Below are 22269 nucleotides of genomic sequence, written 5' to 3'. Positions count from 1 at the left end.
TTCTTTTCACAGACCTCAGTCTAAAAATCCTTCGAGACGATAAGAAATGCCCTGGATCTCTGCAGATTATCAAATGGCGAGTATGAGCTGGACAGCAGCGTTTTTATCATGCAGCAAATATCTGAGCAGGTTTTAAATGCTTAGATTAAGAAAGAAAGCTCTGGCAAATACATATCTGATAGCACTGTGTCATATTTTGGGAGAGGCATCTGTGGAAAATGATCCAATAATCCTGTTTTCCAATATTTTAAGAAAAATTTTATTCATATCAAGAGGAAAGCAAAAAGTCAGCCCAAAGGAGTGAAGGGCGTGATCCCTGACTCCCAGACTGCTCCCATCCCTCACTGGTAGAGCTTTACTGACACACCACAGCATACATGATGATCTTAGATAGTGACTGACCAGAAGAGGTAAAGGAGTTATTGATTAGTGACTGCTTCAGTCTAGTAAATGCAAAGGGAAACATTACTTCTTTGCAGGTCTTTTTTTTCCCCTTTTTTCTTGCTTTGAGATTGACCCATGTTAACATTGACCGTTTATTTCTTGGCAGGATTCAGGGTTGTTTTGATGCTTTGGAAAAGAAATATGTAAGTCTTTGAAGATTTCTGTTGTGATCAGAGGCCTATCTTTTATCGTTTTTCAAACTAGAATGATACCAAAGATTTAGACCCAGGATCCGTGCCTGAATTTATACTCACAGACAAGTTTCCTTTCCAGTTGCTGGTATTAAACACTTATCTAGGTTTTAAGACTGCTTTGTCTCACAGATGTCTTTAGTTGACATCGTTCAGAAATCCAATATGCTTTTTCTCTTTTATAAGCTCATGGTCCTCTCATGACCACAGAGTTTCCTTTGAAGTCATTGGAAAAGGTCCACAGGATGTGAAACTGAGGAGACAAGAATCTGGAACTTAGCACTTTGAATGTACTCAGAACTGTAGAGATTTTACTTGAAGATAAGAAAGGAAAATTTGCCCTGTGGAGGCTGTTTGTGTCTTAATTGTGCTGGCAACCAGTATTGGTGCCTGTGTACACGTATGCTGAAAATTGCTTCTTCAAGGTTCCCATTCAACATGGAAGAACATTTGTTCATCTGGGAAGCCAATAAGCCTATATTACGTACTTATTCTGAACAAAAGAGGCACTGAGGGTGATCCCAAGATAAATAAGACAAGGTTCTGCCCCTTAAGAAATTTATAATTAAGGGGGGTGGGGTGGGGTGAGGGTGGAGCCGAGGGGGCCCAAGGGGAGGTGGAACATGTCCTTTTTAACTACAATACCAGATAGAACCTACATGCTCATTTCTGTTGAAGACTGTCCAGATAAATTAAAATAGCTCAGGTACTGGAAATGGTGTGAGTGCAATCAAATTCAGGAAGCTAGGCCTCAGAAGGGGCAAAGAGTATGGACTGACTGATGTTCAGGGTTCACAAATAGGGGTATGGAGTGTGACATGAGGGTGCTTTCAGCCAGACTGTAGAGGGCATTGGATACTAGGCTAAGGAGCCTGGATTTTGATAAGCCATAGAATCAGATCTGTTGAACTTTAGGAAGATTAATCTGACAACTCTGTGCATGGCGAGGGACCTCCTAGAGTTGAGAACAATGACCAGGAGGCTATTGCAGTGATTCTAATGAGAGGTGAGAGGGCTGAGGGTGGTGGCAGTGGGAATGAAAGTGAGAGGACCCATATGACACGATGGTGTTGGGGTAAAATAGATAGGCATTTGACTGGATGTAGGGAGGGAGAGGTCAAGGAAGAGGGACTGAGCCTAAGTGACCCAGGACTGGTGGCTACATTACAATGGAGAACTTGAGGGGAAATGAGAGCAGGCTCTTTTTTGAGGGGGATGAGTTCAATTTTGGACATAGTTTGAGGTGGCAGCAGAAAACTAGTGAAAAAGACACATCAGACATACTCCTGCCAGAAAGTGCTTACTATCTAGTTAGGCTGGTGAGTCTGACAGGCATTAAGCTCAGAGCTCGATTCCTCCTTTTCTCCTCTCTGTCTCTGCTTTCTCATTCATGTCCTCTTTCATTTGACTTCAGTTTCATAAACCTCTTGAGTGAGTAAATCTTTTTTTTAGATATTAATTTGTTTTCAACAATCACTTCCAAAAGTTTTAAATTTTCCTCTCCCTCCCCCTTCCCCCCCAAGATAGCATGCAGTCTTATGAGTTCTACACATATATTCTTATTAAACACATTTTCACATTAGTCATGTTGCATAGATGAATTAAGTGATGGGAAAAACCATGAGAAAAAACAAAACAAAACAAAACAAAACATAACCCAAGAGAAGACAGTCTGCTTCATTCTGTGTTCCAATTCCACAGTCCTCTCTCTGGATGTAGATGGCATTGCTTCAAGAGTCCTTTGAGAATATTTTAGGTCCTTGCATTGCTGGGAAGGGCTAAGTCCTTAGGACTAATCAAAATCAGTCCTCGTACCCTGTGGCTGTTACTGTGTACAATATTCTCCTGGTTCTGCTCATTTCACTCAGCATCAGTTCATATAAGTCTTTTCAGGTTTTTCTGAAGTCCAACTGTTCGTCATTTCTTATAGCACAATAGCTTTACTCCATTACACTCATGTACCACAACTTGTTCAGCCATTCCCCAATTGATGGATATCCCCTCGATTTCCAGTTCTTGGTCAACACAAAGAGAGCTACTACAAATGAATGAGTAAATCTTAAACCCATTGCATTAACCTGAATCAGAGAGAGAATTGGAAAGTGTCCTGAATGCCAAGAACAGGGCTAGGGAACCTGTGGCCTCAAGATTTGTTCTATAAAATTTGGATTCAGTCAGAAGTCCGCACTTCAGGATCTAGAAGGCCACTTGTGGCCTCAAGGCTGCAGGTTCTCCACCCCTGGCCAAGAACTTCCTTTTGAGGCTTCCTTATGAGTCCACACATAACTAGCAGATGGTCTGTTTGAGAAAATTCACTAAGATGGTCAATGGCAGTCAGTCAGCAAGGATTTCTTCAGGTCCTACTAGGTACTAGGTACTGGGGATGTGGAGATGATGAAGGAAACCATTCCCACTTACAAGGAGCATCCATTCAAGGATATGGATCCTGGAGTAGACCATGTGTATCATGTACACATATGTACATGCAAGGTATCCCAAAAGCCTTGGTGCAGTTCTAAGCATTAACAGCTTTTACTAGCGAAAACTATATTTACGTATTTTATATGTGTATACTCCCAATAAATATGGAGAGAATAAATACAAATAAGTCCCAGGTAGTAGTTTCAGAGATGGGGTACTAGCTACTGGGTCAGCAGGAAAGGCTTCAAAAAGATGATAAGGAGGAGAGGTCCTCGGTGGGGTGGAGGTGTGGAGGGAGGGCATTCCAGGCATGGCAGATGGCCAGTGCAAAGGTATAGAGGCTGGAGATGGACAGTCTTGTGTGAGAAACAGAGAAAGCTACTTTGTCTAAATCCAGAGTACAGGAGAGGGAGTGAAGTCTGAAAAAGATGGAAAAAGAGGTTGGGGTGAAGGTACTAAACAGAAGAGTCTCTATTTGATCCTAGAGGAAACAAGGAACTGCCAGAGCTCATAGAGGCCTGGGGGGTGGGGGTGATATTGGCATTTTGGGAAAATGCCGGACATGGGTAGGGAGAGACTGAAGGCAGTTGGGAGAAGAGTCAGCAGGCTGGAGCAGTAACCTGCCTGTGAGAGGCAGTGAGGGCCTGAACCAAGGTGGGGCAGCCACAGAGAAGGGGTAGAAATTTGACTGACTTGTTTCACTGAGTCGACCGATTGTTTGATTTAATTACTGGGCTATTATGGCATGCTGCCTTTGTTTACTGTTTAATACCAAGTTAATACCTTAAAACTTTAAAAATATGTTCTTTTAAGGAAAAGTAAATCTTTTCAGGGGGCCGTGACATATTCATAAAGCTCACACGGTGAGTGTGGGATAACTCTTAAGAGTGTGTTTTATCAAAGCGCCCTGTGCAGTTACTTTCCTTCCACCTGGCTAAGACCCAGTCCTGTTTTCTCCTGAAAGGTTTGACAGGCCCCAAGCTGCCTCCAGGACAGCCCTGTGTTGTGTTGGGAGCTGTGGGCTTTAGGTACTGATGTGCACTTAGCAGACCAGCCACGTGGTGTTGCTAGCGTTCCATTAGTAGGCACATGAGCTAAAAGCCTTGATTTGTGCCCAGAGTTATCACACAGTTAATGAAATTTCTGTGCTTTTCCAAGTGTAGTGGTACTGACTCTAATGTCGGTGCTGAAGTGGGGAGTGCCCTGGATTTTAAATTAGGGAAGAATTGGGCTCCAAAGACACCTCACACACTGACTCTGTGATCTTAGGCAAGTCACCTAATGCCTCTCTGCCAGTTTTCCTCATCTGTAAAATGAAGGAGTTAAACTCATTGCCTCTGGGTTCTTTCTAGCTCTAGCTATATGATCCTATAAATGAAAAAACATTTATTTAGTTCCCAGTATGTGCCAGATGTGGTGCTAAGTAAAGGTACAGATATAAAAAGCAGGCCAGCCCCTGCCCTCAAGAGCTTATTTTCTAATGGGGAAGAGAGGGGCACATTTTGGCTTAAGAAACCACCCAGATAGAGGGTGAGTGGAGCCACTGACTGACCCACTCTTTCCAGGAAGGGTGGCACTGACTTGATTATCGTTCTTAGGGCCAGAGGTGGTAACCTGGGATCAGAGGGGGATGGGGAGATGGCTGGCTCGTAGCTCAGTGGGACTAGAGGCCCCGGTTGTGGCATCTTTCACTCATCAGGAGTTCAGACTCCAGAGAAGGAACTTGAGAAGGAGGGGGTCATGAGCAACGTTCAGACTGTAGGCTAAAGGTATTAGATCAGGCTTTTATTATGTTTTGTAGACTCCCTTCATAGCTGAATCCATGTAAAAAGCAATGGTGTGGTTCCCCCCATTGTCAGTGTCTTGAGGGCCTAGGCCATGTGCACCCTAGTTATTTAATAAATGCGTTTTGGATGAATGAGTAAATGACCAGTGTAGGGACTATCTTTTGCCTTTCTTTGTATCTCCAGCACTTAGCAAGTGCCTGGCGCATAGTAGGTGTTTAATAAATGCTTGCTGCCTGCCTGCCTTCCCAAGTCTTTGCATCATCTCTAGAGCCATATTTAGTGAAACTAAATTATCTATCTATATCTGTTCTAACACAGGAACCCGTGAACATGTAGAGGCAAACTAACAATTATTTTCTTTTCTCATGCAGCTTCACATGGCAGTACTTGCAGTAAGTAAATATTTCAAAACCCACATTTCCCCCCTTTTCCTTAAACTTTGGGAGAGTGAAACATCTGACCCTTTTGTGTTTCAAAGTGGATTTACAAGAATGACAAATACATGTTAGCTTCCCTCAGTTACTGCCAGGGACCCATCCTCATCTTACCTTGTGAACTTAAAATTCAGTTGCAGAAAGTTTTGTTGACTTTTCTTTGGAAATGGCAATTATGTATGTGGTTGAGAATGGGGAGGGATCTGAGGTTCCCCTTAACGTCCCATCTAGCTGAAAGACTCCAAGTGCAGACAAACTAGGCCAATCTGCCTGTGACGAGCTCAGTTCGGAGAGACTGATGCAGCACTAGAGTGTGTTATTCTGGAGTGAGAAACTGTTTGCTAGGCAACTCTTGGAGATGGTGGGCCAAGCCATGAAGGAAGGAAACCTCCACTGGCAATGTCAGTGGCTAGTGATGGATAGCCATGATGTAGCTCAATTCAATCCTTGGTTAATAGAGTACACGTAAACCCTTTGGGACATATGGTCAATGTAGGCAGAATAGGATGTTAAAAAAATCAATTAAATTTTACTTTTTATTAAAACAGATTTATACAAATCCTATGGAGCCAGAGGTAAGGAAGAAAAACCTTATGTAAAGTGTATTTCCTTAAATATACTTAACCTCCTTTTGAAATATACATGTTTCTAGTATCTAACATGGTACTTGACCATAGTCAGTGCTTGTTGATTAATTGAATTTACATGTTACTTTCTCCCAATTGAATGTAAACTTCTGGAAGTCAGAGACTTATATTTTTGGCCTTTGTATTTCTAGAACTTACTATTAGCTCCTTGAAACTAGTAGGTGCTTAATTACTGCTTGTTCAGTTGCACTGATTGGATTTAATTCTCTTACCACATTATCAAGTGAAGTCTTATGGTATTCTTTATCACGTAGACTTGACCCATTTGATGCTTGGATAAGAGATCTGAAAAAAATGAAACTCAGAGAAGGAATCCAGGAGACTGAATGCCACGTTCTCTTCTCAGATTAACACTGTAGTGTGTTCACACCAATAGACAGTGGTGCTCCCTTGTCCCTGGTCCACCATTCCAACCTAACCTTCACACTATTCAGAAACTGGGAAATATGGAAATTTTTTCAGTAGAAATAGGACATATGAAAAGTATTACGGTATCTAATTGAAGCAAATGTCTGTCTCCAAAAATGCTGTCTGTCCACAAAATTTATAGTATTAATAGAGATAGGAATAATATACATGAAACACTCCTGGGCCCAACCCGTCAGCCTGCCTCTGACAAGTCAAGAAAAGCCTCCAACTTCCTTTTACCTGTTTTCCTACCTCTGTAAGGCTGGCACCCTAAATCTCAGAAAAATTATTTCTGAATCATATAATACTGTGAAACAAACACATAAGTAAGAAAACTTAGCTAGCACTTGTGGGAAATTGTCAATCAATAATCTATCAACAAGTATTTTTTAAATGCCTGCTATGATTCATGCTAGGTGATAGAGAAACAAATGCAAAAAAATGAAGTTAATTCCTAGTTGTGGAAGGAGATACATGCCTCCATGGACTTGGGAGGTTATCAGTTTTCATTGATGAAATGTTACACATCCATGCTTGCCTCACCTAGGCGACTCTTGGCTGTGTCCTCCCATAAGCCCATCACAGAACAGAGAACCTTCCTCTTCAGCAGGGGCTCTTAACTTGCGGATATGGGAGCTTGCTTTTTTTTTTTTTTTAATATTTCTCTAATGGTTTTTCAGTATAATTTGTTTCTTTGGTAATCCTATATATTTTGTTTTATGCATTTAAAAACATTATTCTGGGGAGGCATCCATTGATAAGGAGAAAGGTTTCTGTAGATCTTTTCTGAACTAATCTGTTCATCTGTTTTCTTTGACATTTCTAGAAAGTCACAGAGTTATACCAGTTCAAATTCCGATACACAGAGGAAGGACCCAGAATGAATTTTGTCAGGTAGGCAAACATTTTAAATATTTAATTAAAGTAATTGTAATTGGCCTCCAATATCATCATTCTCAGAAGGGTTGATATCTGGCAGGGATGGATAAAATCCAGGCGAGACACTTGCTCTTTGCATCCTTCACTGTTTCATCCCATCATGGTTCTTAAAGACTCTGCCCACAGGGCACAATTAGTGACAGGTCCCACTAAGTTGGAAAGGTTACTAACCTACTTGGATGCCCACAGGATGATAGGGTTTTCATTCACAGTCATTCCAAAATACCATCTGAGTTAGAGAGGAGTTGAAGCGTAAGTGGAGGGAGTACTCACAGAGATGCAATCCAACAAGCAAGCTTCCAGAGGATTGCCTACTCCAAGAATGCTGACTCTGGGTATGCTCCATGGGGGAGGGGCAGGGATGGCTACCACTATCCCTGAGATCCCCAAATCAAGGAACAGATGAGATTGAAACAAATAGAAGCAACTTGAGAACAAAGGATAAGTCACACCGATTTTTTTTACTCCCACATTGCATTCAGAAGTACTGGGAACACATTGTAGGCATTCAATAAAATAATTGTTTAACTGTGTTGATATTGATATATATACATATATATATATATATATATATATATATATATATATATATATATATATATATATATATATATATATATATGAAACAAACAGATTCACCAGTGATTGTTTAGCTTATATATTTGGAGCTCATCAGATACTTCCTCTGCTTGCATAGGTTGTTTTCCACAAATCACAGGGCCTGGGCATCATATTGGAATTGGAACTGGAAGGCACCAGAGAGGCCATGTAGTCCAACTTGGATGAGCTGAGGATACTCCCCATGTGGTGTAAACCTGCCTGTCTTTATTAAGTGCTCATTGATAGCAAAAGTGGGTTAGCAGAGATAGACTGGATGCTGGTCAGAGTTGTTTCAGAAAAACCTTTCCAGGGTGTCTCCCAACGCTGAAATTCTCTGATCTTATCCTGATGTACTCAGTGAAGCAGTAATATTCAAACTCTGAAGGAGAAGGGAAAATTAGGGCTGACTGGTAACTTTCTAGAAGCCAAGTTTGTCATTTGAATTAGGTGGTTACCTGCTTGCACTTGTATTATTGGCTCTTTTATTAGAAAATATAATTCTCCCAGTAGAGAAATGCAGTGAAGAGATGGTCTTTATCTTCCTTCCTTAGTAGTACTGAAGGTGTGCAGTGGGTCACAGATACAACCTTCTCAGGCTGCAAAGTTTCACAAGTAGCCCCTGAGAGATGGAGTTCAGCATTTTTCGTTGTTCCTGGGAGAGGCATTTCTAAGTGAACCACTTATCACAGGAATTGCCTTGCCCATAGGTTATAGAAGCCTGAATGTAACTGGAGAAGGAAACCCTGGAGAAATGTCATAGAATCGTGACGTTTTAAAGCTGAAGAGATCTCAAAAATCAACCAATCCAATGCCCTCATTTTACAGATAAGGAAGCTGAAACCTGAAGAGGCTAGTTAGTGAACAAGGACTAGAATCTGGGGCCCCAGAGTCCCAGCCTGAGGTTCTTTCCACTTGACCGCAGTCAATCCCACACTACAGTGGACCTTAGGGCTTCACCAGTGTGGGACTTCTTCCAACAGTGTAGGTTACAGCCCAGCCCATCTTGTGAGGCCCTGACCTACATCTTCCCATAAATACCTGCCACAGCATGTACTCTCAGTAGGAACCTCAGTGGGATACATAAATACAATATTTAAGAATTATGTTACATTCCAAATACATAAGGGTCTTTGCAGATTTCGAGTCAATAAGTTTTTATTAATGCCTGCTGTGCACTAGGCACTCTGTTAAGTGTTGGGGATACAGATGCAAAAAAGACAGTTCCTGCCCTTGAGGAGAGGAAGACAACACAAAAGAAAGTGGAAAAGGTGGGAGGTGGGTATTATAGAAAAATCAAAGAAATAGGGGCTGCTGGCTGGGAAGGGAGGGGAAGTCAGTCCTACCAACCCTTTTGTCAAGCAAAACATCCCCAGTAAAGAGAAGAATGACCTATTATTGCTTGTTCTAGTAAGTCAGCACAAACCTACCCCAATATGTTATTTATAAGTACTCTGTCCTATAGCAAAAATGACTTCCTCTTGGAAGAGAATGCCAACATTTCCTGTTTCTGAGAATCACCCCCTTGCTCTTCTGCTCTGATTATAGCACGAATACCAGCTTTGAGAGTGGGAAAACTAGCGAAGAGATCAAGAGAGCCAGTATCCTCCTGATACGCAAGTTGTACCTCCTTATGCAGAATCTTGGCCCCCTTCCCAATGACATCACGCTGACCATGAATCTCTACTACTATAATGAGGGTAGGCACTTTCCTTCCTGGGAAGTTCTTGTTGTAGTTAGACATGAGGGTCTGGTGCAGCACCCTGAAGGTTAAGGTCAGTGGCCCTGCTGCATACCCAGCCTTGCTCCACTCATTGTCTTCTCATTTCGCTTTGCAGTAACACCCAATGAGTACCAGCCCCCTGGTTTCAAGGAAGGGGAAAGTGGCCAGAGCCTTCTGTTTGAGGGAGACCCCGTCAGCCTGAAGTTAGGCTTCGTTTCCACCAATTTTCACAATATCAAAGTGAAAATCATGACGGAGAACCAGAGGATGATGAATCTGGAAAGCAGTCTGCTTCAGGAGAACAGCGTCACCGAGATCTCCCATGAAGGCCTCGACTGTGATGAAGAGGAAGAGGAAGGCGAGGGCAGCGTTAGTGTAAGAAAAGACTTAAGAAGCTTCCTTTATCTTAGTTCCCTCCATTTACCAAATGTGTGCCAATGCTCTGGTCCCATGCCAGATTCTATGGAGAGTGCCAAGGCAAAAAGGAAAACAGACAATTCCTGGCCTCAGGGAGTGTGTGGTCTAATTTTGAAAAAGGCAGTTTTCTTTAAGAGAGAAGTGCAGCTGGAATTAAGTAAAATTGTTCATGTCTATAAAAAGCCTTTAGATAGGTTTCTTTAATTAGAAATCTTAACTTGAAGTGGAAAATTTTCATTATTTTTCAAATTTTCACTTATAATTGCCAGATTTACAGTTCTGCCTTCATGCACATACAGAATGAATTCTCATTGTATTTAGAGGATTGCAAATCAGATGTGAAGGAGACTTTCCAGGCTTCTCAGGTTGGGAACCATGGAAAGAAGCCTGAGATTCTCTTTTCAGGAGACTTAAGAATAGCCAGACAGTCAGTCAATCACATTTATTTAGCTCCTACTGCCAATGCCAAGCACTGTGCTAAGAATTTTGGACATGCAGAGAGCATGTACGAACAAGCAGTATGTAGCATTTGTTGTTGTTCAGTCTCTTCAATCGCGTCTGACCCTTTGTGAGTCTATTTGGAGTTTTCTTGGCAGAGATCCTGGAGTGGTTTGCCATTTCCTTCTCCAGCTCATTTGATAGATGAGGAAATTGAGGCAAGCAGGGTTAAGTGACTTGCCCGGGGTCACACAGGTAGCAAGCGTCTGAAGCCAGATCTGAACTCAGGAAGATGGGTCTTCCTGACTCCCACCCTGGCATTCTATCTACTGAGCCACCTAGTTGCCTGATATTCAGGATAAACAGGAAATAATCAACAGAGGGAAGGCACTAGGATTAAGAAGAGTTGGGAAAGGCTTCCTTTAGGAGGGGGATTAGTCAGAACTTAAAAGAAGTCAGAGAAACCAGGAGGTAGGGATGAGGAGAGAAAGTGTTCCAGGTGTGGGGGACAGCCAGAGAAAACGCTTAGAGTTGGGAAATGAAGGGTCTTATTCAAGGAATGGCCAGGATCGAAGGTCACATGACAAGGAGTAAAGTGAAGGAGTAGTTCTTAGGGCCAGGTTATGAAGGGCTTTGAACACCAAACAAGATTTTAAATTTGGTCTTGCAGGTGAAAGGGAGCCACTGGAGTTTATTGAGTAGGGGGACGATTTGGTCACTTTGGTGGCTGAATGGAGGCTGGACTGGAGTGGGGAGAGACTTGAGGCAGGCAGATGTACCAGCAGACTATGACGATAATCAAGTGATGAGATGATGAGGCAATGTTAGAGGAGAGAAGGGGTTGTGTGGGAGAGATGTTACAAAGGGGAAGTCAACAGTCCTTGGCAACAGCTTGTATACGAGAGAGGCAGGAGTCCTCCTAGGTGCTAGGTCCTAGAGGCCACTTGAGGGACCGGGAAGATGCCCTGGCTAGGAATGTGGAAGTTTGGGAGCAGAGAGGGTTTCAGTGAAAAGATAAGGAAGTCACTTTTAGATGTATCACCTTTAAGGGGTCCACTAGATGTCTAGTTTGAGATGTCCAAAAGGAAGTTGAAGGTGGGAGATTGGACGTCAGCAGGGTGGTGAAAGATGGGTAAAGAGACTAGTGAATCATCATCTTAGAGGAGGAAGTCACAAAGGGTGGAAGAAGTAGAAGGCCTGGAAAGAGCAAGTGTCTGTAGATGGGTGTCTGTAGATAGGAGGGAAGCAGCCAGTAGACAAGGAGACTGAAAATAAGTGAGTGGGGAGGACGGAGGGAGCAATCTTCTGGAGGAGATGGATGGAATGGACTCATTTGGGCAGGGAACAGCATTTATCTTGGGAAGGACGAGGGTCGCCTCTTCAGGTGAGACACGGTGAAGACAGTGAGGAAGGCATCTGAGTGTCAGGAGAAGAGCAAAAGGGGAGAAGAGGGAGCTCTTCATGAATGGCCTTCATTCTTTCTGTGAAATATGAGGTTCTCAAGATTTTTAGCTATGAAGGTGGAGGAGGGGGAGCCATGGGAGGTCTGGAGCTGCTGTGGAGACGTCCTTACTGGGGATATTTACATAGTTTTGCTTAGAGTTTAAAGAATGTGCCAGGGGATTTCTGAAGATTCTTTCCATAGCCTTTTGTCCTGGTTTGTCTTATTTATTAAATTCTGGTCTTGATTCAACATTAAGAGTGAATTGAGCCAACAGAGTGGTCCTCCCTGCCCCCATTTACTTTTTTTCTTTTAAGACTTAAGAAAAAAAAGTGTCATTGATTCCTCTTGTTTTTAGCTCACAGCCTTATCTGCATCCACATCCAGGCTGCCATGCACACAGACATGCATGTGTCATATAACTGCTCCAGGCTCAGTATGTATTCAAAGCTGATTAGTGAAACTGAAGAATTTCATTCCTTCTCTCAAGATTTTGTGAGGAGAATTATGCCCTTAGAGTCTCTTGTTTCTTTCTTTCTTTCTTTTTTTTAATTTATTTGTTTAAGTTTTTAACATTCATTTCCATAAAATTTTGGGTTCCAAATTTTCTCCCCATTTCTCCCCTCCCCCATCCCAAAACGCTGAGCATTCTGATTGCCCTTATCACCAATCTGCCCTCTCTTGTAACATCCCTTCCTTCTCTTATCCCCATCTTCTCTTTTGTCCTGCAGGGCCAGATAACTTTCTATACCCCATTACCTGTATTTCTTACTTCATAGTTGCAAGAACAATACTCGACAGTTGTTCCTAAAACTTTGAGTTCCAACTTCTCTTCATCCCTCCCTCCCCACCCATTCCCTTTGGTAAGGCAAGCAATTCGATATAGGTCATATCTGTGTAGTTTTGCAAATGACTTCCATAATAGTCGTGTTGTGTAAGACTAACTATATTTCCCTCCATCCTATCCTGCCCCCCATTGCTTCTATTCTCTCTTTTGATGCTGTCCCTCCCCAAGAGTGTTGACTTCAAATTGCTCCCTCCTCCCATTGTCCTCCCTTCCATCATCCCCCCCACCCTGCTTATCCCCTTCTCCCCCACTTTCCTATATTGTAAGATAGGTTTTCATACCAAAATGAGTGTGCATTTTATTCCTTCCTTTAGTGGAATGTGATGAGAATAAGCTTCATGTTTTTTCTCTCACCTCCTCTCTTCATCCCTCCACTGAAAAGTCTTTTACTTGCCTCTTTTATGAGAGATAATTTGCCCCATTCCATTTCTGCCTTTCTCCTCCCAATATATTTCTCTCTCACCGCTTAATTTCATTTTTTAAAGATATGATCCCATCCTATTCAATTCACTCTGTGCTCTGTGTGTGTGTGTGTGTGTGTGTGTGTGTGTGTGTGTGTGTGTAAGTAATCCCACCAACTATCCAGATACTGAAAAGTTTCAAGAGTTACAAATATTGTCTTTCCATGTAGGAATATAAACAGTTCAACTTGAGTAAGTCCCTTGTGACTTCTCTTTGCTGTTTACCTTTTCATGCTTCTCTTCATTCTTGTGTTTGAAAGTCAAATTTCCTTTTCAGCTATGGTCTTTTCATCAAGAATGCTTGCAAGTCCTCTATTTCATTGAAAGACAATTGTTTCCCCTGAAGTATTATGCTCAGTTTTGCTGGGTAGGTGATTCTTGGTTTTAGTCCTAGTTCCTTTGACTTCTGGAATATCCTATTCCATGCCCTTCTATCCCTTAATGTAGAAGCTCCTATATCTTGTGTTATCCTGATTGTATTTCCACAATACTTGAATTGTTTCTTTCTAGCTGCTTGCAATATTTTCTGCTTGACCAGGGAACTCTGGAATTTGGCCACAATGTTCCTAGGAGTTTCTCTTTTTGGATCTCTTTCAGGCAGTGATCTGTGGATTCCTTGAATACTTATTTTGCCCTCTGGTTCTAGAATATCAGGGTAGTTTTCCTTGACATTTCCATGAAAGATGATGTCTAGGCTCTTTTTTTGGTCATGGCTTTCAGGTAGTCCCATAATTTTTAAATTGTCTCTCCTGGATCTGTTTTCCAGGTTAGTTGTTTTTCCAGTGAGATATTTCACATTATCCTCCATTTTTCCATTCTTTTGGTTTTGTTTTGTGATTTCTTGGTTTCTCATAAAGTCATTAGCCTCCATCTGTTCCATTCTAATTTTGAAAGAACTATTTTCTTCGATGAGCTTTTGGACCTCCTTTTCCATTTGGCTAATTCTGCTTTTTAAAGCATCATTCTTCTCATTGGCTTTTTGAACCTCTTTTGCCAATTGAGTTAGCCTATTTTTCAAGGTGTTATTTTCTTCAGCATTTTTTTGGGTCTCCTTTAGCAAGGTGTTGACCTGCTTTTCATGGTTGTCTTGCATCTCTCTCATTTCTCTTCCCAGTTTTTCCTCCACCTCTCTAACTTGATTTTCAAAATCCCTTTTGAGCTCTTCCATGGCCTGAGCCCACTGAATATTTATTTTGGATGTTTGGGATACAGAAGCCTTGATTTCTATGTCTTTCCTTGACAGTAAGCATTGTTCTTCCTCATCCGAAAAGATGGGAGGAGATATCTGTTCACCAAGAAAGTAACCTTCTTTGGTCTTATTTTTTCCCCCCTTTTCTGGGCATTTTCCCAGCCAGTGACTTGACTTCTGAGCTTCCTCTCCACACCCACCTGGCCTCCAGTTCCACCCAGCTAGCTCTTGGGGTCTGAGATTCAAATGCTGCTCCCCAGCCTCAGGGCTTTTGGCAGAGTGGGGCTGCTATTCAGTGTGAGATTAAGTTCAGGTGCTCAGGTCGGGGCAGGGCTGCCACAATGGGCTCAGTTCCCTCAGGGGGTTTATGCAGAGACCTTCAACAATGGATCCTGGCTCCTGCCTGCTTGGGGAGCCCTTGTCTACTGCTGCCTCTGCTGCTGCCTCCCGAGGGGGCTTGTGTCATGGAGACACCCTGCTCCCCTCTCGGTGAACTAAAAAGCCCCTCTCACTGACCTTTGGTGCCTGTGGGTGGAGGGACCCGCGCGGCCGCTGGAGATTCTGTCCCTGAAGCCTGCTCAGATCTGCTCCTCTCGGTGCTGTGCGGCCGAGGCAGGGCTGGGCTCTGCTCCTGGTCCCGTGCGTGATGGACCTTTCACGCTGGTTTTTCAGGTCTCTCTGGAACAGAAATCTCCTCCACTCTGTTGTTCCATGGCTTCTGCTGCTCCAGAACTTGTTGGGAGTTCTTCTTTACACGTGTTTTATGGGCTGTGGGTTTGGAGCTAACATATGTGTATCTTTCTACTCCACCATCTTGGCTCCTCCTCCAATTTAGAGCATTTTTATATGACTATAGATAACTTTGATTTCTTCATCTGAAAACTGCTGTTTCATATCCTTTGACCATTTTAATCAATTGGGGAATGACTCATATTCTTATAAATTAAACTCAATTCTCTATATATTTGAGAAATGAATCCTTTATCAGAGAAACTTGCAGTACATTCCCACCCTCCCAGTTTCCTGCTTTCCTTCTAATATTGGCTGAATTTATTTTGTTTGTGCAAAACTTTTAAAAAAATTTAATATAATAAAAATTATCCATTTTACATCCTGTAATGCTCTCTGTCTCTTTTTTGGTAATAAATTCTTTCCTTATCCACAAATTTGGCAAGTAAGATATTTCATGCTCCCCTAATTTGCTTGTGATATCACTCTTTTTGACCTTACCTTAGTTGATGGTGTGAGATGTTGCTCTATACTTAGTTTCTTCCAACCTGCTTTCCAGTTTTCCCAGCAGTTTTTGTCAAATAGTGAGTTCTAGTCCCAAAAGCTTGAATCTTTAGGGACAGAGCCAAGATGATGGAACAGAAACAGAGACCTGCTTGAGTTCTCCCCCAAACCCTTCAAAATACCTGTAAAAATGACTAAACAAAAAAGCCTGGATCTTTGAATTTATTAAACATTAGAACACGATGGTCATTTACTGGTGTGTGTTATGTATCTAATCTTCAGTACTGATCTGCTCCTTCATTCCTTAGCTGGTACTAGATTGTTTGGATGAGATATAGTACTGTTAGGTTACCTTTATTCACATTTTTTTCAGTGATCCCTTTGATGTTCTTTACCTTCTGTTGTTCTAGATGAATTTTGTTATTATTTTTTCTAGCTCTGTAAAATAGTTTTTGGTAGTTTGATTGGTATGGTGTTAAATAACTAACTTAATTTATGTAGAATTGTAGCTTTTATTATATTGGCTTGGCCTACTCATGACCACTTAATGTTTTTCCAGGTGTTTAGATCTGACTTTATTTGTGTAACAAAGTGTTTTGTTCATATAGTTGCTGGGTTTGTCTTGGCAGGTAGACTACCAAATATTTCATATTGTTTAAAGTTATTTTAAATAGAATTTTTCTTTCTCTCTCTTCTGGTTGGACTTTGTTGGTAATGTATAGAAATGATGATTTGTATAGGTTTATTTTAAGTCCTGCAATTTTGCTAAAGTTGTTAATTATTTCTGCTAGTTTAAAAATTTTTGTGATTTATTTTTGATTCGCTCGAGTTCTACAAACATGCCATCATATACATCATCCTCAAAGAGTGATAGTTTTGTTTCCTCATTGCCTATTCCAATTTCTTCTATTTCTTTTTCTTCTCTTATTGCTACAGCTAGTGTATCCAGTACAATACTGAATATTATTGGTGATAATCTTTGCTTGAACCGTCCTTGTTTCACTCTGATCTTACTGGGAAGATAATGTTTGCTGATGACTTTAGATAGATGCTGCTTATCATTTTAAGAAAATTCCACTTATTCCTACGTTTTCTAATGTTTTTAATAGGAATGAGGGTTGTATTTTGTCAAAAGCTTTTTTTGCATCTATTGGGATAATTATATCATGTTTTTAATTGATGTGATCAAATATGCTGTTAGATCCCCAATATTGAACCAGCCCTGCATTCTTAGTATAAATTCCACCTGTCATAATGTATGATCTTTTTCATATACTGCTGTAATCTCTTTGCTAGTAATTTATTTAAAATTTTTGTGTCAAAATTCATTAGGGTAATTGGTCTATAGTTTTCTTTCTCTGTTTTTGCTTTTCCTGGTTTAGATATCAGCACCATATTTGTTTTATAAAAAGAATTTAGTAGGACTCTTTTTTTGCCTTTTTTCTGCCAAATAGTTTTTATAGTATTGGAATTAATTGTTCATTAAATGTTTGGTAGAATTTATTTGTGAATCCATGTGATCCTGGGAATTTTTTTCCTTAGGAAGCTCATTGATGGCTTGTTTAATTTCTTTTTTCTATGATAGGGTTCTTTAAATATTTTATTTCATCTTCTGCTAATCTGAGCAATTTATGTTTTTGTAAATATTCATCTATTTAGCTTAGATTGTTAGATTTATTGGCATATAATTGAGCAAAATAGCTCCTAATAATTGCTTTAATTTGCTCTTCATTGGTGGTATATTCACTCTTTTCATTTTTGATACTGGTTGTTTGATTTTCTTCTTTCTTTTTTAAAATGAAATTGACCAATGGTTAATTTTGGTTTTTTTTCTCATAAAACCAGTTCCTACTTTTACTTATTATTTCAATGGTTTTATTAATTTCTCCCTTGATTTTCAGAATTTCCAATTTGGTATTTAATTGGATAATTTAAAATTTGTTCTCTTTCTAGTTTTTTAAATTGCATGCCCAATTCATTGATTTGCTCTTTTTTCTATTTTATTGATGTAAGCATTTAGATATTTCCCTAAGTACTGCTTTGACAGCCTCCCATAAGTTTTGGTATGTTGTCTCATTGTTGTCATTCTCTTTAATGAAAATATTGATTGTTTCTATGATTTGTTCTTTGACCCACCCATTCTTTAGGATTAGGTTGTTTAGTTTTCAATTAATTTTTAATCTATGTGTCCATGGCCCTTATTGAATGTAATTTTTATTGCATTGTGATCTGAAAAGGATGCATTTAATATTTCTGCTTTTCTATGTTTGATTATGAGGTTTTTATGTACTAACCCTTGGTCACTTTTTGCTTGGTGTCATGTACCACTGAGAAAAAGATATGGTACTTTTTATTCCCATCAGTTTTCTCCAGAGAGCTATCATTAACTAAATTTTATAAAATTCTATTAATCTCTTTAATTCTTTCTTGTTTATTTTTTGTTTAAATTTATCTAGTTCTGAGAGGGGAAAGTTGAGGTCCTTCACCAGTATAGTTTTACTATTCAACAAAGGTGGCATTCCCAAGACAAAATGACTACCAGAATAATTAATGTCAACAAATTAGAGTTCTTCTCTGAGCATGAACAGTTTGTTGCTAACTTGGAGGGAAGGCTGAGCACACAGTTAGCAACAGTGGAACAGAAAAAGAGTGGGCAGCTTTCAGAGATTTGGTGCATAGCATTTGTACATCTGGTTCAGAACACTTGCAAACACCAAGACTGGTTTGATGAAAATGATGGGGAACTTCAGAAGCTGCTGAATGAAAAATGAGAACTCCACAGGATTTACCAGCAGGATAGTTAGTTCATCCACCTCTAAGAAGGCAGCGTTTAATTCCATCAAAAGTAAAGTACGAGCAAAGCTTGGAGAGATGCAGGATTCCTGGCTCAGTAAGAAGGCAGATGAAATTCAGTTTTATGCTGATAGTAACAATCCAAAGTGCTTTTATGATGCCCTGAAGGCTATTTATGGGCCAAAGACCTATGGTGCATCTCATAGTCAGTGCTGATGGAGCCGCACTGATTAGTGATAAGGACAGGATCCTAGAGATGGGCTGAACACTTCCATAGTGTTCTCAACAAACCATCATCCATCAATGCTGAGGCCATTGACCATTTACCTCAGGTTGAAGTCAATCCCTCCTTAGCTGAACTTCCAACTGAAGAAGAGGTTTGAGGGCCATTAGGCTCCTTTTGTGTGGCAAAGCACCTGGTGCTGATTCTGTTCCAGCTGAGATTTACAGGGTAGGGGGACCATTGCTCATACACAAGCTGACTGGAATTTTCCAGGTTATGTGACAAGAGGAGGTTCTCCCCCAGGAGTTCAAGTTTGCCTCCATTGTCCATCTCTTTTACTATTTCTTCCTGTAGCTCATTTAACTTTTCCTTTAAGAATTTAGATGCTACATCATTTCATGCATATATGTTTAGTATTATCTCACTTCCTTGGCTATGGTACCTTTTAACAAGATGTAATTTTCCTGTGTATCGCTTTTAATTGGATCTAGTTTTGTTTTTGCTTTTCTGAGATTATGATTTCTACCCTGGTTTTTTTTTTTTTACTTCAGCTGAAACATAGTAGATTAAGATATAATTTTTATACTCTAGAATGTGATTAATTTTTGTAAAAGCTTGCTGAAAATAAGTATATTCTTTTATATTCCCATTCATAAATGACAGTAGGTCTGCCACATCTAGTTTTTTCAGTTATCTATTCAGATCTATTGTTTCCTTATTGCTTTTCTTGCCATTATATTTATCAAGTCTGAAAGAGAAATGTTAAAACTACCCATAATTGTTATTTTAATATCAAGATATTTTGCATTTTGATTAGTTTTTCCATTAAGTACTTAAGCATTTTGCATTTTGGTGCATGCATATTTACTAATGACATTATTTTGTTACCTAAGGTGCCTGTACCTTTAAGCATAATGTTTGTCTGTCTTCATAGTATCTGTTTTTATTGCTGCCTTATCTAAATCATATCTGCAACTTTTATTTTTTTGAAACTGCCTGCAGCAGAATAAATTTTATTTCGTTATCTCATTTTAACTATAAATGTCTTTATATTTTAAATGTAGGTTTAAAAAAATTCAATGAGTTGTTAGGTTCTCTTTTCTAATGTCACTTTCTTCTGTTTAAATGGCAGGGTTACTCCGTTCGCATTTGGGGTTATAATTGTTAAGTTGTGTTTCCTTCCATAAAAATATAAAATTTCATTTTAAGCAGCATCAAGCCCCTACTTTACCTTCTTCACTTGCACTCATCTGTCTGGTTCTAATTTTCTTTCCCCCAGCCCTGCCCTCCTCCCTCCCACCTAAGCCTACATTCCTTGATCCTATATATTTTGTTATTATCTCTTTGGTTACTCTTCTCTTTTTCAAACTAGATAAGTCTTTCCCATGTCATGCCCCAGTGATCTCATCTCTTTATTTGAATGCCATTCATCTGTCGTATTCCTTTCTAAGAAATATGAATTCACTTCATCTGCTTCTTTACTCTTTTCCACTCCTGGGACCATTTCCTACTACATTTTGCACATAAGTATTTTCTCTTTGTTCTTTCGATGACTCTGTCTGACTCTCATTTGAGGTGAAGCTTCTGACAGACAATTGCTTTACCCCTTCCTTTTCTCAGGCCAGACAAGAGTGTGTCTAGATCTCTGTTCTCTCCCACATCCTACTTTCCTCATAGCTTTGTTGAATCCTATTCCCAGAAAAATTAATTCATGAAGGAAATGTAATGGGATAGATTGGCCAATGAAGGGCCAGTCCTTTGTGCCTGTGTTTCAGTCTAGTCCACCATGTGGAAACTTGGCAGAAGCCTTTTTCCAACTGTGATGAAGCAGGTTGGGACTGTTAGATGACAAAAAGTCTTCTAACTGGCTATGGAGCCAAAACTAATGATCAGAAAGGGCTGGACCAGAACTAAGTGTGCATACAAAAGGGGAGATCACCTTTCAGTTTCTTTTCTTTGCTGCTATGAAGAGGCAGGACTCTTTTGAAATACTATGTGGGAGTCAGGGCAGTTATCATCAGTTCTTTTGGCCATCAGTCACCTAGAAGACTTTTCGTCATCACACGGTAACAGTCAGTTGTCATGATCAGAATCCGACTTTCCCTATGTTTCACCATGAGTATTTGGACTGAAATCATGTAAAGAGATTATTTGCGCCCTCCATTGGCTAGTGCATCCTATTACTATTTCATCATATTGAGTATTTGCTGTCCTCTACAAATCATTGGAATGCATTTTCAACTCACTGTATATTTCTCCAATCCATAAAAGTTCTTGGAGATCCTGGGGTGATTTAAATATCATTCTTTCAAGTATCTTAAATTAAAGAGTCTTAGAAAGGTCTATGTGGCATAGTTTGTAAAAGAACAGAAAATTAACATTTTTCAGTACTTCCAAATACATGGTGATAAATTCTATCAACATATCACATAAAATTACTATAGGTTAACTCCTGTCTTGGTACTTGAAGTGGCCTTCCCCAACTCCAAGCAAAAAATAATAAAAACAAAAGAAAAGAAAATAAAGTTTTCCATTTCAGAAGGAATTCTCAGAATTCCGCAGTAAGGATCAAGGTCCTGGAGCTGCCCAAGAGTCACATCCCTCACCATCGGATGAGAAACCAAACTGTCCTGCATGAAAATTCTACCATGATTCTCTTTAGCACATAGGCATCCAACCGAAGGGCTGAACAAAGCATTCAGGTGTTCTGTTCTATACAGGGCACACCAAATGTCTCTAGAGATCCCTTTCACACATAAAGTGATTCCCTTGCAGGTCCAAACAAAAATTTCATCTGGGTCCCTTCACAATAGCGACCCTGAAATTTCCCCAAAGGATCCCTACCAATATAAAAGGCAATTGAAATAGAGCTTCTAATTTAGTCCTCATTAGGACAAGCAGATTAACTTTAAAAGGAAACCAAATTCAGAAAAGCCTGAACAAGATATGGGGGTTCCCAAAGATGAATTACTTGGAGTTGGTTGCCCAAGGTTTCTAGATCAACAAGCAAGCCTTATCCTGTGGACCACAGGATAAGGTTCATATACCCATAAATTCATAGGGATCTTAGAAAAGTACCTAAACTCCCATTACAACAAGGTAAACAGTCTAGATCTGCTTAAAAGTAAAAGAAAAAGCACATTTATGAACTATCATAGTGTACTTTAGATCGATTGCTGGTTACTGGTATTTTAGAGATACAAAGTCCATGCTGCTCGTCTTAATTGTACGTGACTAAGTTGGGTGAACTTGAAAAATGAGTGCAGCAGTACAACAGATAGTAGTACTTAAGTAATCAAACAAGCAAAAGCCATCACACACACATGGTTTTCTTGCAAAGAAACACACTGGAAAACAGACTAATTATAGCCTAAAACAAAATTTTTAAAAATGCTAATTTTCCACTAGTGGATCCCTGCAAACTAGGGTATCTAGGAAGGAGAAAGAAAGAGAATCTCTAGTAAGTTCTTGAAATTATCAAGTACCTCAAAATTATTCCAGGCAAGGTCCCTGTAGTATATCCCAATTCCATGGTACAGCTCCCCCAACTCCCTTTCCCATTGGTGGGCTTGGTCCCCAAAGGGCAGCTGACTTACTTTCTCAAGTAACCTAGGGAGACTGAGTTTCTAGCTCATG

General features: G+C 40.1%; 1 protein-coding gene across 16 annotated transcripts in view; it reads left to right on the top strand.

Annotated features, from left to right (window-relative positions):
* Positions 1-22269, top strand: part of HORMAD2 (HORMA domain containing 2) — a 73061-nt gene that overhangs the window by 14507 nt on the left and 36285 nt on the right. For 10 of the 16 annotated variants that reach the window (XM_072600007.1, XM_072600009.1, XM_072600010.1 and 7 more), the window contains exons 4-10: positions 13-76; positions 551-587; positions 5215-5235; positions 5826-5852; positions 7159-7226; positions 9417-9568; positions 9707-15493. In XM_072600007.1, coding sequence (XP_072456108.1) covers positions 13-76; positions 551-587; positions 5215-5235; positions 5826-5852; positions 7159-7226; positions 9417-9568; positions 9707-10212 — 875 coding nt within the window. In that variant the 3' untranslated portion in view covers positions 10213-15493. Of the gene's footprint in view, positions 1-12; positions 77-550; positions 588-5214; positions 5236-5825; positions 5853-7158; positions 7227-9416; positions 9569-9706; positions 15494-18073; positions 19663-22269 lie in introns of those variants that run through there. The other 6 variants (XR_011965253.1, XM_072600017.1, XM_072600015.1 and 3 more) reach the window with 3 other exon arrangements.

This window comes from Notamacropus eugenii, chromosome 4, assembly GCF_028372415.1.
Source record: "Notamacropus eugenii isolate mMacEug1 chromosome 4, mMacEug1.pri_v2, whole genome shotgun sequence".
Lineage (NCBI taxonomy): Eukaryota > Metazoa > Chordata > Mammalia > Diprotodontia > Macropodidae > Notamacropus > Notamacropus eugenii.
Note: the sequence above shows the minus strand (reverse complement) of the source record. Positions and strands in the feature narration are given on the sequence as shown.